This window comes from Anomaloglossus baeobatrachus, chromosome 3 (genome assembly GCF_048569485.1).
Source record: "Anomaloglossus baeobatrachus isolate aAnoBae1 chromosome 3, aAnoBae1.hap1, whole genome shotgun sequence".
Lineage (NCBI taxonomy): Eukaryota > Metazoa > Chordata > Amphibia > Anura > Aromobatidae > Anomaloglossus > Anomaloglossus baeobatrachus.
In genome coordinates, this window is record NC_134355.1 from 663027111 (window position 1) to 663043498 (window position 16388).

The following is a 16388-nucleotide window of genomic DNA, read 5'->3' on the forward strand; positions in this document are numbered from 1 at the left end:
GTGTTCTTTTACAGGAGATCACACATACAGTATAATAATATATATCATACAATTGTATTATGGTTTAATGTTAAGTGCTGTTCCTTTAAATCTAAACACATTTTAGGATGGGTGTTTTACTAATAAAATGTATGATTTAGTGTTTTTTATGGTGCATTAGGCCGTGGTCTCAGTCTATGGTGCTATAGAGGTTAATTACCCATTATCCCCCCATGATTGTATAGGAGGTGGTCAGCTCACCCCCATTCCTACAGATCTTACATAATCTCTGATGTCAACACAGCATAACTTTTGAAACATGTATATAGGGCCATGAACTGAACTATAATATAAACAACAAGAGCAAACAGGTATAAAGCGGGCTTTACATGCTACGATATCATTGCCGATATCGCTAGCGTGCGTACCCGCCCCCATCTTTTGTATGACACGGGCATATCGCTACCCGTCGCGCACAAAATCACACACCCCTGTAACACAGACTTACCTGCTCTGCGACGTCACTCTAGCCGGTGATCCACCTCCTTTCTAAGGGGGTGGGTCGTGTGGCGTCACAGCGACGTCACACGGCAGGCGTCCAATAGAAGCGGAGAGGCGGAGATGAGTGGGACGTAAACATCCCGCCCACCTTCTTCTTTCCGCATAGCCAGTGGACGCAGGTAAGGAGATGTTCCTCGCTCATGCGGTGTCACACACAGCGATGTGTACTGCCGCAGAAACGAGGAACAACATCGCTAATGAGCGTTAAACGATTTTTGGTTTTAGGACGACCTCTCCATGGCAAACGATTTTGGCTGCTTTTGCGGTTGTTTTAGGTCGCACAAAAGTGTCACACGCTGCGATATCGTTAATGACGCCGGATGTGCGTCACTAACGACGTGACCCCGACGATAAAACATTAACGATATCGTAGCGTGTAAAGCTCCCTTTTGGCCTAAAAATAACAATTTATTGAAAATATAATTAAAACAATTCATATAGTATAATAAAACCACCAGATATGGGGGGAGGACAGAAAATGTAGAATACAAGTTACAACAATGGATCACAAATATATTGGCTCTCATAATAAATAGATAATTGTTACTAAAATGTATTAAAAACTAATACAAAATCCACAGATTTGAGAACAATAAATAAATTATAAATTATCAAAGTGCAAAAGTGCATTGTAATTCCAAATCAGTGAATTTTGTGTCTACTATGCAGTAATATGCATTATCCAGCAGAGGGCTCTCTAAGTTAGAGAAGTGCTACTGCATAGTAATTATACTATTCAATTCAAGTAGTTTAAATTAGTACCCAAGAGGGGGAGCTCAAAATACATTAGGACAACTATCCAGAGCACACAGGTTGAATTAAGAATAGTACAGAATAATCGCCAAAGCTCCCTGAGGAAGTTTCTACGAAACATACGTCGGAGTGGCGGAGATGGATTGAATCTGTATCATGATCCTTGTAAGTAATACAATTGAACTTTAATCACATGGCATTTGATCACAGTTTGGCAATTATTCTGTACTGTTCTTAATTCAAGCTATGTGCGCTGGATAGTCCTACGTCCGCACCTCCCTTCAACTACATCACATGAGGTAGGATGGTCAGTTCAGGAAGTGGGTGATTGGCACCTGAACAAATAACCCACTGAGATCATATCACGTTAAAGGGTGGTCCACCACCTTTACATTGATGGCATATCCTTAGGATAGGTCATCAATGTCTGATGGGTCAGAATCTGACACCCTGTACCTCCACTGAACAGCTATTCTAGGTGTTGGTGGCAGCAACACGAGGACAAAAAGGCTCAGTTCCAGAGCCGCCCTGTCTTCTGATAGTGGCCACGGCTGGGTACTGTACATTGACCTCCTATTGATATGAATGGGAGGTGGATGTGCAGTACCCAGCCGTGGCTGCTATCAGTTGACAGGGCGGCTCTGGAACTGAACCAGCACTGAGAGCAGCTGATCTGAGGGGGTGCAGGGTGTTGGACCCCGACTGATCAGACATTGATGACCTATCCTAAGGGGTACTTTGCACACTACGACATCACAGGTGCGATGTCTGTGGGGTCAAATCGAAAGTGCCGCACATCCGGCGTCGCTGTCGACATCGCAGTATGTGATTCCTTTTACATACGATTAATTAGCGCAAAAGCGTCGTTATCGTATGATCAGTGTAGGGTCCGACATTTCCATAATTTCACAGCAGCGACGGTACGATGTTGTTCCTCATTCCAGCAGGCAGCACACATCGCTGTGTGTGAAGCCGTAGGAGCAAGGAACATCACCTTACCTGCGTCCACCGGCTATGCGGAAGGACGAAGGTGGGCGGGATGTTTACATCCCGCTCATCTCCGCCCCTCCGCTCCTATTGGCCGCCTGCCATGTGACGTCGCTGTGACGCCGCACGACTCGCCCCCTTAGGAAGGAGGCGGTTCGCCGGCCAGAGCAACGTCACAGGGCAGGTAAGTGCATGTGAAGCTGCCGTAGCGATAATGTTTGCTACGGCAGCAATCACAAGATATTGCTGCTGCGACGGGGACGGGGACTATCGCGCTCGGCATCCCAGCATCGGTTTGCGATGTCGTAGTGTGCAAAGTACCCCTAAGAATAGGCCATCAATGTAAAAATAGGAGAATTTAAAGGTGATGTCCACTATCAGGCATTGACAGTGGCTTATAGATGGTTAACCTGCAGTAATCAGCTTCAGCTACAGGTTATGCTCTTACAGGCAGTTACCGTCTCTGTAGACACTCAATGAAGTGATTATAGAATCGGGGTCACACTGATTTGTCCTAGCCCATAAAGAGTTTTCAGAACAGAAACTCTAATTTTCTAATCAAAACTGATAGTTGTTAAACTCCTTGTGGTTTTGGAGAGTTATGTGATGCCCTGGGCTAGCCAGGTTGTCACGGGTAGTCCCATACACACACACGCCCCCCCTTTAGAAAGGTGACAGCAGCCAAACTACAAAACCCTTGTCACCTCCCTCTGGGTTTGATGTTCACACCAGCGAGCGGAGCCAGGCGGTTGGCTCCGCCCACCGAGGAGTACACAGGCCCGGAGGCAGGAAAAACAGTAGTTGAGTGGAGTCTAGTCTTGACAGTGAAGTGGAGTGAAGTTCAAGGGAAGACCTGTACCCAGGTCTGCCATAGTCTACACCAGTTGTCTGGGTTGGAGCCCAGTCACCTCTGGCAAGATATAATCCATATCATACGCATATATAGCCTGGGTCTCAGCTTCCCATACACGGTAAGTTTTTTAACTGCATGAGAGGACACACACAAGCTAGGGACCCCAACGTAGAGAAATACTTTGGCGTAGTGTTGGGGCTCTATTGCATTGATCAATTCAGTAGCTAAATTTCTCTTGATTCATATGTTCATGGAAGTAATGCAGATTCCATTTTTCACATTTTCACTTTACATATAGCTATTGGATTTTTCAAGTCAGTATTCACACAGCAGTTTCTGCTATTCCATGTATTCCCCTTACATAGTCACTGGTGTGCATACCTTATCTCCCCATAGTGATGTTTTTTTAGGTTTTTGTTCCCAGTTCAGACTTAGAATGGTGTTCCAAACGTTATTCCTTATTACCTCTGGCAAGGAGGCAGACGGTGGTGGCCTCCTGCAGGAGCTGGGATTACAGCCAGTGGAACCGTAGGGACCGGGGACGGACGGTGGCTCGCTGGTACCGAACCGGGGAACCGATTGGAAACCGGAGCACCAGGAGGGGTACTCAGACCCAGTATGATGCCCAGAAACAACCGGGCTGAGTCAAATCAACTGATTGAGGACTTGACTTAAGGACCTATCCCACCTAAGACCCGACTGAAGACAACAGCCCAACCATTAGGGTAACGCCACCGCCCAGGCATAGAGACCCGAAAGCCAGCGTCTGCAGGCAAAGAGGGCTCTCCCGGCACATACCACGCCGGGGAGCGGACTACCGTTGCTCAGGCATAGAAGTCAACATTTTCTACATAAGTAAGGTGCAGGAGAAAGGCAGAAACCACCAACCTGATAAGGGGAAAACTGAAGCCGGCTGCGGGCACCGTTCACCATCTCGTTTGGTTTACCAGAGACTCCAGCGTGTTTGTAATAGTGAGTATAACAGTGCCTTCAGGCCGCGCACCGCGCCGCACCGCACTGACCCCAGCACGCATCCATTCTCCCGCCTCAGCACCTCCCTCGGGCCCCCACGGAGGGGTCAACACCAAGCTGCGCAACACCGTCCCCAGGAGCCTAGTCAATGGCAGTGGTGGTGTCCATCCATTCACCACAAACCGTGGGTGGCTCCACGAAATCAAATCCCCTACAAACAACCGCGGCTCCGGCTGTGGACCTCCCCACCGAAGTCCCTACATGTAGCGCCTACCCCCCTTTCAAAGCGACGTGACCCACGGGTCCGTGAGGAGCTCGAGCCACCCACCGACAAGCACAGATCCAAGCCGCTCGGCAGCCGGCCGAGCCCCAGGGCGGTACAGTTACTCCTCTGAAAACTCAGCAAAAAAACTCTGTGTGAAGCCACCCTTAGGGTATGTGCGCACGTTGCTTTTTACCTGCTTTTTACCTGCTTTTTTGCTGCTTTTTCTTCTGCGCTGTTTAATGCCAAAATGGATGTGTTCTTCTATTCAAGCAAAGTCTATGGGAATTTGGGTTTCTTGTTCACACTATGTTGTTCAAAATGCTGCCTTTTTGTGGCAGAACTTTGGTCAAAAACTCAGCTTTTCAAAGAAGCAACATGTCAATTGTTTTTGCCATTTGGGTTTTGCACTGCAAAGCTGAGTTTTTGACCAAAGTTCTGCCACAAAAAGGCAGCATTTTGAACAACATAGTGTGAACAAGAAACCCAAATTCCCATAGACTTTGCTTGAATAGAAGAACACATCCATTTTGGCATTAAACAGCGCAGAAGAAAAAGCAGCAAAAAAGCAGGTAAAAAGCAGGTAAAAAGCAACGTGCGCACATACCCTTAGTCATGGTTCACACATTGAGTATTTAATGAGTTTTTTACCTCAGTATTTTTAAGCCAAAAACAGGAGTGGGGGAAAAATGCCGAAGTGGTGCTTGTATTTCTATTATAATGTCTTCTCTTTGTTCCACTCTTTATTTTATGTTACAGATACTGATGTAAAATACTGAATAAATACTGAACAGGTGAACATGGCCTTACTGGCATGGACCCTAGGACTCAGTATTTAAAAGTCAGCCTTCCCACCTCGTCTAGTTGGGTGTATATCTTGCGGACGGGGGCCGGGCCGCTGCAGGGGCTGCTCAGATGCGGGTCCGTTACTGCGGCTCGAGTGGTAGTGTACCGCCCCGCAGGCTTGGCTGCGGCCGCCGAGCCACTCGGATCCGTGCTTGTGTACTGCGGGTGGTGGCTCGAGCCTCTCACGGACCCGGGGGTCATGTCGCTCTGCAAGGGGGTTGGCGCTACGCGCGGGGAATGCGGATGTTCGGTTTGAGAATGATAGTTCGTGACGCCACCCACAGGTTGTGGTGATGGTGGACACCACCGCTGCGGTGGAGGTACGGGGACTCCCGGGAGCGGTGTAGTGGTGCAGCTAGGTGTTGACCCCTCTGTGGGTAGGGGAAGTTGGTCCTGGGGCCCGGTTGGCGAGGGCCGGGGTGCAGGGAGGAGGGTTGTGGTGCAGCGCGGCGCGGTGCCGGATGGCACTGGTGTACTCACTCTGACACAAGACACTGGAGTCGCTGGTAAACCAAACGGAGTGATGAATGGGGCCCGCAACCGGCTGCAGCTTTTCCAGTTAGGTTGGCAATGTCCGCCTTTCTCCTGCACCTGTGTGTGAATCTTGACTCCTGTGCCTAGGCACCGGTAGTCCGCTCCCCGGCGTATAGGTGACGGAGGAGCCCGTTTGCCCGCAGACGCTGGCCCTTTGGATCTCTTGCCTAATGGTTGGGCTGTTGCCTTCAATCAGGACTTAGGTGGGATTGAACCCCTGAGGTCGAGACCGCAATCAGTTGATTTGACTATGGTGGTGGCTTATAGCCTAGTTCGGGGTCTAAGTACCCTGCCTGGTGCTCCGGTATCCAGTTGGCTCCCCGGTTCGGTTCCAGCGGGCCAGTACCCTGCCCCGGTCCCTTACGGTTCCACCGGTCATATTCCCGGTCTCCTGCAGGCGGCCACTACCGTCTGCCTCCTTGCGAATGGTGGCTGGGCTCCAACCCAGCCACCGGAGTAGTCTGTGGCAGGCCTGAGCACAGGTCTGCTTCTCGACACAACCTCCCTCCTTCACTGTCAGAACTCCTCTCTCTACTCACTTGAACTCGACTACTTAGGTTCCCACCTCCAGGCCTGTGAACTCCTCGGTGGGTGGAGCCAACCGCCTGGCTCCACCCCCCTGGTGTGGACATCAAACCTGGAGGGTGGTGACAAGTTTTTTTATGTTTGACTGGAGTTACTTAACTGGAAGGGGTGTGATGTTGTGTGTGTGACTACCTGGGACGACCTGGATAGTCCAGGGCATCACAGTAGCCGGATCCAGGCTCGTATGGCCGTCTGTCCTCACAACCGTAGGAAAGGGGGTATTTACAATGGATATAGTCTTTGTTAGTGACGCCACCCGTGGGTTGCGGTGAGGGTTGGTGATACCGCCGCTGCCTGGTGATGGGATGCCCGGGGCTGATGGAACAGGGCAGCAGGATGGAATCCCCTCCACACGTGTAGTCCCGGGGCCCAGGGTGTACGGGAGTAATGGCTACGGAGGATGACTTTCAGGGTTTGACCGGGGATGAATGGTGTACCAAAGAATTGCACACAAAGTCCAGTGGTAAACCAAATTGCCAGTGACCGGTCGCCTTCGGTGAGTATATTCGGGTCCCACACCTGGGAGTAGCAAGCAGGGGTCCCTTCCTCCTGCACTCAGTGTTTGTGTTTTCAATGGGACAACTCTGCTTGGAACGGAGAAGTCCACTCCCAGTACTGTGTATGATGGGAGCTGTGGCCCACGAAATCTGACCCTCGGGATCTCTGTGATTTCTGACGGACACCCTATCCTTTGCGTTGGGCTTCCGTTTCGCTCTCTGGGCTTACTGTGGTGCAAGGCCTGAAACCTTGTCCCTGGCTGGTTAATTAACAAAGGGCTTGCAACCTTCCTCGCCCTAGGGTCCAGGCACCCCGACTGTGCATGGCCCCCGGACCGGATTCCCGCTTTCGGCACCGGCGGGCTACAACCCTGCCCCGGTCCACTTTAGGTCTCCTATGACCAGATCTCAGTCACCTGTGGTCCTGCTTGCCGTCTGCCACCTAGTCCGGTAGTCCAGGGGCCCCAACCCATGACACCGCTGCTCTCCACACTCCTCTACTGTCAACTGTCAGAACTGTTCTCTTGTGTTCCCCACCTCTGACACCTGAGGACCCCTAGGTGGCCGTTCCCATCCACCTGGTCCCGCCCACTGGTGTGCCCCTATCGTCATGGGGGGTGACTAGGCTTTACTGGCTGTGTGGTGCACCTGGGGGTGGGTTTGTGTTGGTCTGCCAAGGAGGATGGAGTATTGTACCTGAGAGATTTGTACAACCTCTGTGACTACCTGGTTTTGCCAGGGCGTCACATATACTGACACCCGCGTTATTGACCGTCAATTGCTGTTGAATGATCTGGAGTGTATCTTAATCAAATTAGCACAATGTTGTAATCATAATATCATGTATAATTCAATATTTGTAGAGTCCCTAATCATAAACCGTTCCCAGGGTATTCTCGTAATCAGACAGCGCCATCATAGGAAACATGTAGCATTGCACAGTAATACCGTAAATGTCCTGTCATTGCTCTGTCACTGCTTTTCTGAATGAAAAATTAGGGTCCTAGACATCACACCCTCTTGTAATTCAGATTTTCCTTTTCAGGTATTTAAAAACTAGTTCTTTATAAAAGACATTACCTTAAGAAAATAATGAACATCTCCTCACCTTTATAGGTCCTGAACTTCTGCACCAGAGACTCGGCCTCTTCAGTAATCCTGTCCTCTATGCCCTTCTTCCCCATTCCATAGTCTCGTAATGTGGACAAAGTGAATCTTCTCATCACTTTCCAGTTCTCCCCATTAGCAAGGACGATGCCTGAATATAACAAAGCATGTGACGTTACTATGACATAAGATAGGTAGAGCCACCTCCAAAACTCTAATAAGCGTTATTCCTAGAGATGAGTGACCTTCCCAAAACTTATTTTAGGGAGACTCACGAAATTCAAATTATATGACTAAAAGTCATGTGGGCACCATGACTACCTCTGAACCCCAATATCCTAGACCTCCTCAGTAAAAGGCATTATTAATCCATGTATCATGCTAAGACCAGTTCAAGTTTTCCCATAGTGTTCCCTTTAAAGGGTTGGCTCATCATCACACCTTATGACCTACCTAAGTTGTTGATAGTTGGGAATCTGACCTCTTGTAGGCCGTCATACCCAGTAAAAGTGCTCTAGAATCCCCTATTTGAAGAAACCATATAAAAGCTTTGTCTCATGAGAAATGACTCGCCCACCCCAGGGCTATAGGACACCCGGTGCCGGGCCGGACTAGTCCGGGGGTCGTCAGTGGTGGCGGGGCCCAACTCCGTGGCCCTGGTGGGTGTCAATTAAATATGACTAATGAATTGGGGTTTGAATAAAGTTTGTGTTTGTGACGCCACCTGTGGTATGCGGCTATAAAGTCGCCGCTGCTGTATGAGGCCTCTGGGGTGATGATATGGCAGCAATGATGGTACTGCTCCCCACAGGTGGAGCGGTGCCCCGGGGCACAGTTGGTGCTTGTGAGTGTCTATGCAGAGGAAATAACAGAGGCAACTCCAAGGGTGCAGTTCAAGTTGTTTACTTACAGTTCCCGGTAGGTGTACACTGGGGCCTCTGGACTGCTGAGACCCACTGTCAGGGACCTCCGCTGATCCTGGGTAATTTCTGGAGTAAAAGCCGGTACCCTTCTCTCAAGTGTCTCTGTCTGCAGCTGTCTCCTTAAACCTTGCCTTTGTAGGATGAACCTGGCTCGGCCTCCACAACAGCCTCCAGGCTGGGGGGTCACCTGTCGGATGATTATCCCCTTTCTAGAGGTTCTGCGGTGGGCTGTGGCCCGGGGAGTTTACAACTTTCCCTGGGCCTCGGTTTTTACTGTTTGGAGATGATTTTGCACTCCTCCGGTTTCTAGGGACCGTCCCCTGTTGCAGCTTGATCCCTCCACCGATGTTCCTGTGGAACAGGCCACCACAGCTCAACAGCTATCCGTGGCCCTGGAATCCCTTCTTCTCTCTGCTTGGTGTCACCTGGACCCTCTGAGTCCCAGGTTCTTCACCAGGAAGCGTCTCTTTCTTTCCTTAGCTCCTGTCTGACTAGAGCTTCTCTTCTGCTTCTCCTTCTCGTCTGCCTCCCGCAGACCTCCTCCTTCCTCCCTCTCTCTCTATCTGACTAAACTTGACCTTCCTTTCTCTGTCTGCTCTCTGGTGGCTCCTCCCATCTCCCCACTTGCTCTGATCTACCCTATAGGAGCAGGGATGGGTCTTACGGCCCCTCCCAGCATGCAGCATGGGAGGGTAGCTGCCACTATCCCTGGTCCCAGTGTGTTCCTAACAATGGGTGTAGTGTGGATTTACCAGGGGACCGGCGTTCACTCCTTTCCTCACCCAGAATGAGACATCACACCGCTGGATGGGGTGCAATGTCCTGTGGCGACTGAAGCCTCAGGGGCGCCACACTCCCCCACAGCGAATCCCAGCACGTCCTCGGGCTGAAAAACAACAGAAAATGTGGAAAGAAACTGCAAAAACATTTTTTCATACATAAAACAATAAAACTTTTCTTCCCTTTATGGGAGACACAGGTACTTAAACGTTGCAAACTTTCTTATAAAGAAACTCTACATGTGCACTTCCAGTCCATTGCACGGTTTGGGCACTTCCCCCATAATTCTGGTAGGGGGCACAACGGGTGCAACTATTTACATTCTTGGCTACAACAAGTCCAGTAGCCTGGCAGTTCGTTCAACTCTTCAAACTACAAAAGGGCAAAGACAAAACCAGCCACTAAGTCCAGTGGCCTGGTTAACACAGGACACATTACATTCACATTCACCGGGGACCACATTCCAGTCCAGTGGCCCGGTAACACATAATCATGGGGGGGTGACATCTTCAAAAAGCACACGGGGCAATAAGGCAGGGTAGGGTGTCGTCTTCAAAAAGAACATTAGGGCAAAACAAAAGGGACGTCTTCACAAAGGGATGAGGGGCAGACAGGGGCTATTGTAGATAGCTTCTTTTCTTCACTTTCACTCGCGGGGGTAGATACGAGGATCCCACTCCGGCATTGCTACAGGCAACAGGTAGGCCGAGGAGATCATAGTCTGGGTCCCCTGGGTGCTGGTCACTGGCCTACTGCGGAACGCTGCAGCCTGGGTAGGAGTGGGGCTGCTTGCAGGCACAGCACGGCTTTCTTTCAAAGGACTGCTTGCTTGCAGGGGGCTGCTGGTCTGTCGGGGGTTATTGGCTGGCGCGGGGCTGCTGGCTGGTGAGGGGTTACCGGCTGTACGGCACCACTCAGGCTCTTCCAGTGGTGCTTGCTCCCGCACGATATGGGCGCCCAGGGCATACCAGCCACGGCTCCCCATCAGCCTGGTGTATTCCAGCACATCACCCGGCTTTACATCACGCCCTGGGTGACCTCTGGTGAGGTGCTCCTCTATATCGCGGCACGCAATAAAGACGTCCTTTCCTAGGCCGGGCTCTCGGATAAACCCCCAGCCTTCCTTCAACTTAAATTCCAGCACCCGGCCTCTGCATACTGGGCCCTGGTGCTCTCTGCGGCTTCGCCGGATCCGAGCCTTATCAGCCAGATTGTACTCTTCCTCAGCACGGCGCCGCTCCACCCGGCTCTCCCGCTGGTAATCCTCCAGCCGCTTCTGGCAAGCCAGTTCATTAGCCTTGGGGGTCTTCTTTGGGGCGCAGTGGCTGCTGCAGTCTCCCGCTGTCGATGGGCGCTGCGTCCTAGTTCACTCCCAGTGATGTGGTTCCCAGGAGGCTAACAGGGGGACTTGGAAGGTGGCCCACCAGTGGCTCAGGACCCAGGTGACACCAGGAGCCATCTTCGGGGCCCTCTGGCAGGTCTCCGGCGTCCCCTGGGGCTTCGGCGGGGCTGGCGGGGGAGCCTAGCAAGGCCGTGGAGGGACTGGACTGGGGCACTTGGTAGGGCCGTGGGTCTGGACGGGTCGGGACAGTATATTGCTCACCCGCGTGTCGCTCTGCGGCCTCCATCCTGTAGCCCACGTCCTCGGGGGCCCTCTGGTTTTCACTCCGCCGGTCCACCTCCAACTGCAGTGTGCTCAGCCTCCGGGCAAGGTTCTTCATCTCCTCCCAGATCTCGCTCAGCTCAGCGTCCATTCCCCTGGTTCCCGATGCACTCTTCTGTGGCTTCTCTGCCATGCTACCGGCCTGGGGAACACTCTCTGCTGCACTGCTCGGGTGCTCGACCACGCCACTCGGCTGCACCCTTTCCCTTTTCGGAGGCGGGGCCGGAGGCTGCACCAGCATCTGGCGCCAGACTGGCGCCCAGCCCATCACGGCCGGCACCGCTCCGCTTGCAATCAGGTACATTCTTGCTCTTGTCTGGTCTGGCATTTAGGCTCTTTCTGCCAGCCAGCCAGCTTTTCTAGTCGCCATATCTTCTTCTTCCGCTCTCCATGGCGGGCACTGCTTCGTGCTCTTTTTTTAGACAAGGGGGCGGGGCTTCTTTTTGCGCTCTTTCTGCAGGCACGCCCCCCTTCTTCACGTGCTCTGTGGCTTCAATGGCGGCAGTTTCTCACTATAACACAGTCTTTTAAGCACAATTCTTCAGGCGCACAGTACCCGGTGGGACCGGGCACGAAATCCTGTTCGTGACGCCAAAGATGACTCGCCCACCCCAGGGCTATGGGACACCCGTTGCCGGGCCGGACTAGTCCGGGGGTCGTCAGTGGTGGCGGGGCCCGACTCCGTGGCCCTGGTGGGTGTCAATTAAATATGACTGATGAATTGGGGTTTGAATAAAGTTTGTGTTCGTGACGCCACCTGTGGTATGCGGCTATAAAGCCGCCGCTGCTGTATGAGGCCTCCGGGGTGATGATATGGCAGCAATGCTGGTACTGCTACCCACAGGTGGAGCGGTGCCCCAGGGCACAGTTGGGGCTTGTGAGTGTCTATGCAGAGGAAATAACAGAGGCAACTCCAAGGGTGCAGTTCAAGTTGTTTGCTCACAGTTCCCGGTAGGTGTACACTGGGGCCTCTGGACTGCTGAGACCCACTGTCAGGGACCTCTGCCGATCCTGGGTAATTTCTGGAGTAAAAGCCGGTACCCTTCTCTCAAGTGTCTCTGTCTGCAGCTGTCTCCTTAAACCTTGCCTTTGTAGGATGAACCTGGCTCGGCCTTCACAACAGCCTCCAGGCTGGGGGGTCACCTGTCGGATGATTATCCCCTTTCTAGAGCTTCTGTGGTGGGCTGTGGCCCGGGGAGTTTACAACTTTCCCTGGGCCTCGGTTTTTACTGTTTGGAGATGATTTTGCACTCCTCCGGTTTCTAGGGACCGTCCCCTGTTGCAGCTTGATACCTCCACCAATGTTCCTGTGGAACAGGCCACCACAGCTCAACAGCTATCCGTGGCCCTGGAACCCCTTCTTCTCTCTGCTTGGTGTCACCTGGACCCTCTGAGTCCCAGGTTCTTGACCAGGAAGTGTCTCTTTCTTTCCTTAGCTCCTGTCTGACTAGAGCTTCTCTTCTGATTCTCCTTCTCGTCTGCCTCCCGCAGACCTCCTCCTCCTTCCTCCCTCTCTCTCTATCTGACTAAACTTGACCTCCTTTCCCTGTCTGCTCTCTGGTGGCTCCTCCCACCTCCCCAGTTGCTCTGATCTACCCTATAGGAGCAGGGATGGGTCTTACGGCCCCTCCCAGCGTGCAGCATGGGAGGGTAGCTGCCACTATCCCTGGTCCCGGTGTGTTCCTAACAATGGATGTAGTGTGGATTTGCCAGGGGACCAGCGTTCACTCCTTTCCTCACCCAGAATGGGACATCACACCGCTGGATGGGGTGCAATGTCCTGTGGCGACGGAAGCCTCAGGGGCGCCACAGAAACAGTTATGTAATATGTATGAGTTATGCTATAAAAGTCTTATAGAGGCAGGTCTCACATCTGGAATCCTCACGTATCTTCACGTATCTCCAGAATGAGGATCCGCTGATCAATCGTTATCACAGGTGTTTAACTTTCAGTGGATGGCAAAGTGGCAGCACATATAACCTCCCAAAATTCATTGAATTAGGCCTCCAATGTTGTTTCGGTCCAAACCAAGTGGGTTTGAATAAAAAATGCCAAGATAATTGTAAAAAGATATCTATTATGTTCTCAGGACTCTTTCTTCTGAGGTCTTTCTCTTATTCCACCACTATAGTCCCCTACAAAATCATGGGCAGGAGAGGAAACATAGACTGGAGCAGAAGACTATGGAGGCAGAGGTAATTGCCCTCAGGGCAGACTTGTGGAGTGCAATACACGTCATGGCATGCATTGTTCAACCTCATGACCATGTAAAGTCAGTCACTGGCCTGGGAGAATGAAAAACCAGTGAGGGAAGTGGGAAGCTGTGATGTGCAGGTGTGGCGCCCTGGACAAGCCAGGTCGTCACAGGAACTACACCAACACACCCCACACCCCGCCTAGGCACATCTAGGTCAAACACAAAATCCTTGTTGCCTTCCTCCAGGGGCTGATGTCCACACCAGGGGGTGGGCCAGGCGGTTGGTCCCGCCCACCGAGGAGTTCACAGTCCTGGAGGCGGGAAAAAGAGTTCAGATTAGTTGGAGAGAGTGAAGTAGCAGTAGAGGAGACTGACCGCGTCCGGGTGTGTGGCCCGGACGGAACAGCAAGGTTGGCAGACAGTGGTGACCGTCTGCACGAGAGGCCAATTGGAGCGAACCGTAAGGACCGTGGACGGGCGGTGGCCCGGCGGTACCGGATCGGAGAGCAAAGAGAAGCCAGCACCATCCGGCAGGGCTTATGGACCCCAACCAGGATTGGAGTCGCTGTAAAGTTGGTCAAATCCATTAGCGAAGGGAACCTCCGGGGTTTCCCAGCAGTCAAGACCCGATTGAAGGCAACAGCTCACACCATAGAGGGAAACACAGTCACCGTCAAGGCTACAGTTCCCAGGGCCAGAGCCTGCGGACAAAAGGGGCTCCTTCAGCATCCATCCAAGTTGGGGAGCGGGTTACCGGTGGGAACCCATTGGAAACGTAAACACAACACAGGTGCAGGGAAAGGTAGTCACCATCAACCTACCGGGAGAACAACCGCAGCCGCCTGTGGGACCCGTCCATCCAGCCGTTTGTTTGACCAGAGACTCCGTGTGAATTACTGGCTCAATGAGTACCACCGTGCCGTGCGTCACAGCGCTGCCCCCGTGACCCTGCACCTCACCAGGTCCCGTTACCCGCCTGCCATCCATCCTTACCCCTCACCAGGCCCCGGGACAACCAAACCCCCTACCCACGGAGGGGAGAAATAACATCCAAGCTGCTCCCTGTCACCGCTCCCGGGATCCCCGTCCAGAGCAGCGGTGGTGTCACCAATCTCACCACAACCGTGGATGGCATCACGGACAATATCCCTAAACCAAACCACCCCCCTTTCACTCACGGGCGAGGAACTCCGCTTGAGTCCCCGGGATCCGGCCCACCGCTCGAGCCACCACCGAGCAACAGCAGCAGCCGGACCCGAGCAGTGGGTGAGCGCAGCGTCCCCTCCTCCGCCCGCGACACAGGCAGTAGTGATTGGCCTAAAAACTAGTCATATGAGGCGAAGCATGCCATGATGTTTAAGACTTTGTGACCATAGGAGTCCTATTACTGGCTTTAGTGCTGGAGATAAATCCCTGTAAGAATTGAAGACCAGTATGGAGGTTCAGAGAGCCGCAATGGTGATAGTGATTGGAGGTGGTAGTGATTGGCCATGGTTTCAGTCACATGCAAAGGTGAAGCATGTTATGACATATATTTCCATCATATTTCTGTGCAATCGTTGACATAAGCGCCATAGAGGAAACGCTAGAAGAGCCACAGACTGGTACCGTGTAGTGGGAAACTGCAGAATCGGTGAAGGTGGTGCAAGTCAAGTGAGGGGTGAGCATATATTTTTTTCATTTTAACCCTTTCATGATACTCAAAAGAATCCAGCAATATGGCAGATATTATACAATTTTGACATATTTGCAATGAATTTGATTTGCATGTGTTGATTCGTTCATTTCTAATCATCACTGATTTTCCCAAACTTTTATTGATGCTTGTAATTGATACTGCGCCATTCCTAGAGCTTAACATGGACAAAATTGAGTTCATTATCGTTCCTCGTTCTCTATCATCAATGTTGATGGCTGCTCACTCTCCCCAGTCTCGCAAGCTTGTTGCCTTGGAGTAACCCTTGACTCTGCTCTTTCCTTCAAGCCACACATCCAAGCCCTCTTCACTTTCTGCTGACTACAACTCAAAAATATCTCTTGAATTTGTACATTTCTTAACCAAGAATCAGCAAAAACATTAGTGCATGCCCTCATCATCTCCCGCCTTGACTACTGCAACCTCCTGCTCTCTGGCCTCCCTCCCAACACTCTTTCACCCCTCCAATCTATCCTAAACTCTGCGGCACGCTTAATCCATCTCTCCCCTCACTATTCACAAGTATCGCCACTCTGCCAATCCCTTCACTGGCTTCCCATTGCCCAACGACTCCAGTTCAAAACACTAACCATGACCTACAAAGCCATCCACAACCTGTCTCCTCCCTACATCTGTGACCTAGTCTCCCGGTACTTACCTGCACGTAACTCTGGAATGCTCTACACCAACATATCAGATTCTCTCCTACCGTGGAAAGCTTCAAGAGGAACCTGAAGACCCACCTCTTCCGACAAATCTACAACCTACAATAACCCTCAGTCCAGTAGACCACTGTGCAACCAGCTCTGTCCTCATCTATTGTATCCTCACCCATTCCCTGTAGACTGTGAGCCCTCGCGGGCAGGGTCCTCTCTCCTCCTATACCAGTCTGTTTATGCATTGTTCATGATTGTTGTACTTGTTTTTATGTATACTCTTTTCACTTAGAAAACGCCATGGAATAAATGGCGCTATAATAAATAATAATAATAATAATAATAATACTGTACATCGAACTGGTAATGGAGTAAAATATGACGGAAGATTGCTTTTTTAAACATATTTTTTTCTTTTTTTTTTTCGACCAAAGCACGCCACTCTTGTTCTTAAAAGGGTTATCCCAAGTTCAGTTTAGTCAATTTACTGTAATCATCATGAATCATTTTAATCAATAGCTCTTGGAATAGTAAAA

The 16388-nt window shown here is 51.3% G+C and overlaps 1 protein-coding gene across 1 annotated transcript in view; it reads right to left on the reverse strand.

Moving 5' to 3' along the window:
- LOC142297391 (uncharacterized) overlaps positions 1-16388 on the reverse strand; it is a 165464-nt gene that overhangs the window by 120309 nt on the left and 28767 nt on the right. Inside the window, exon 4 of the mRNA XM_075341616.1 lies at positions 7938-8087. Coding sequence (XP_075197731.1) covers positions 7938-8087 — 150 coding nt within the window. The remainder of the gene's footprint in view (positions 1-7937; positions 8088-16388) is intronic.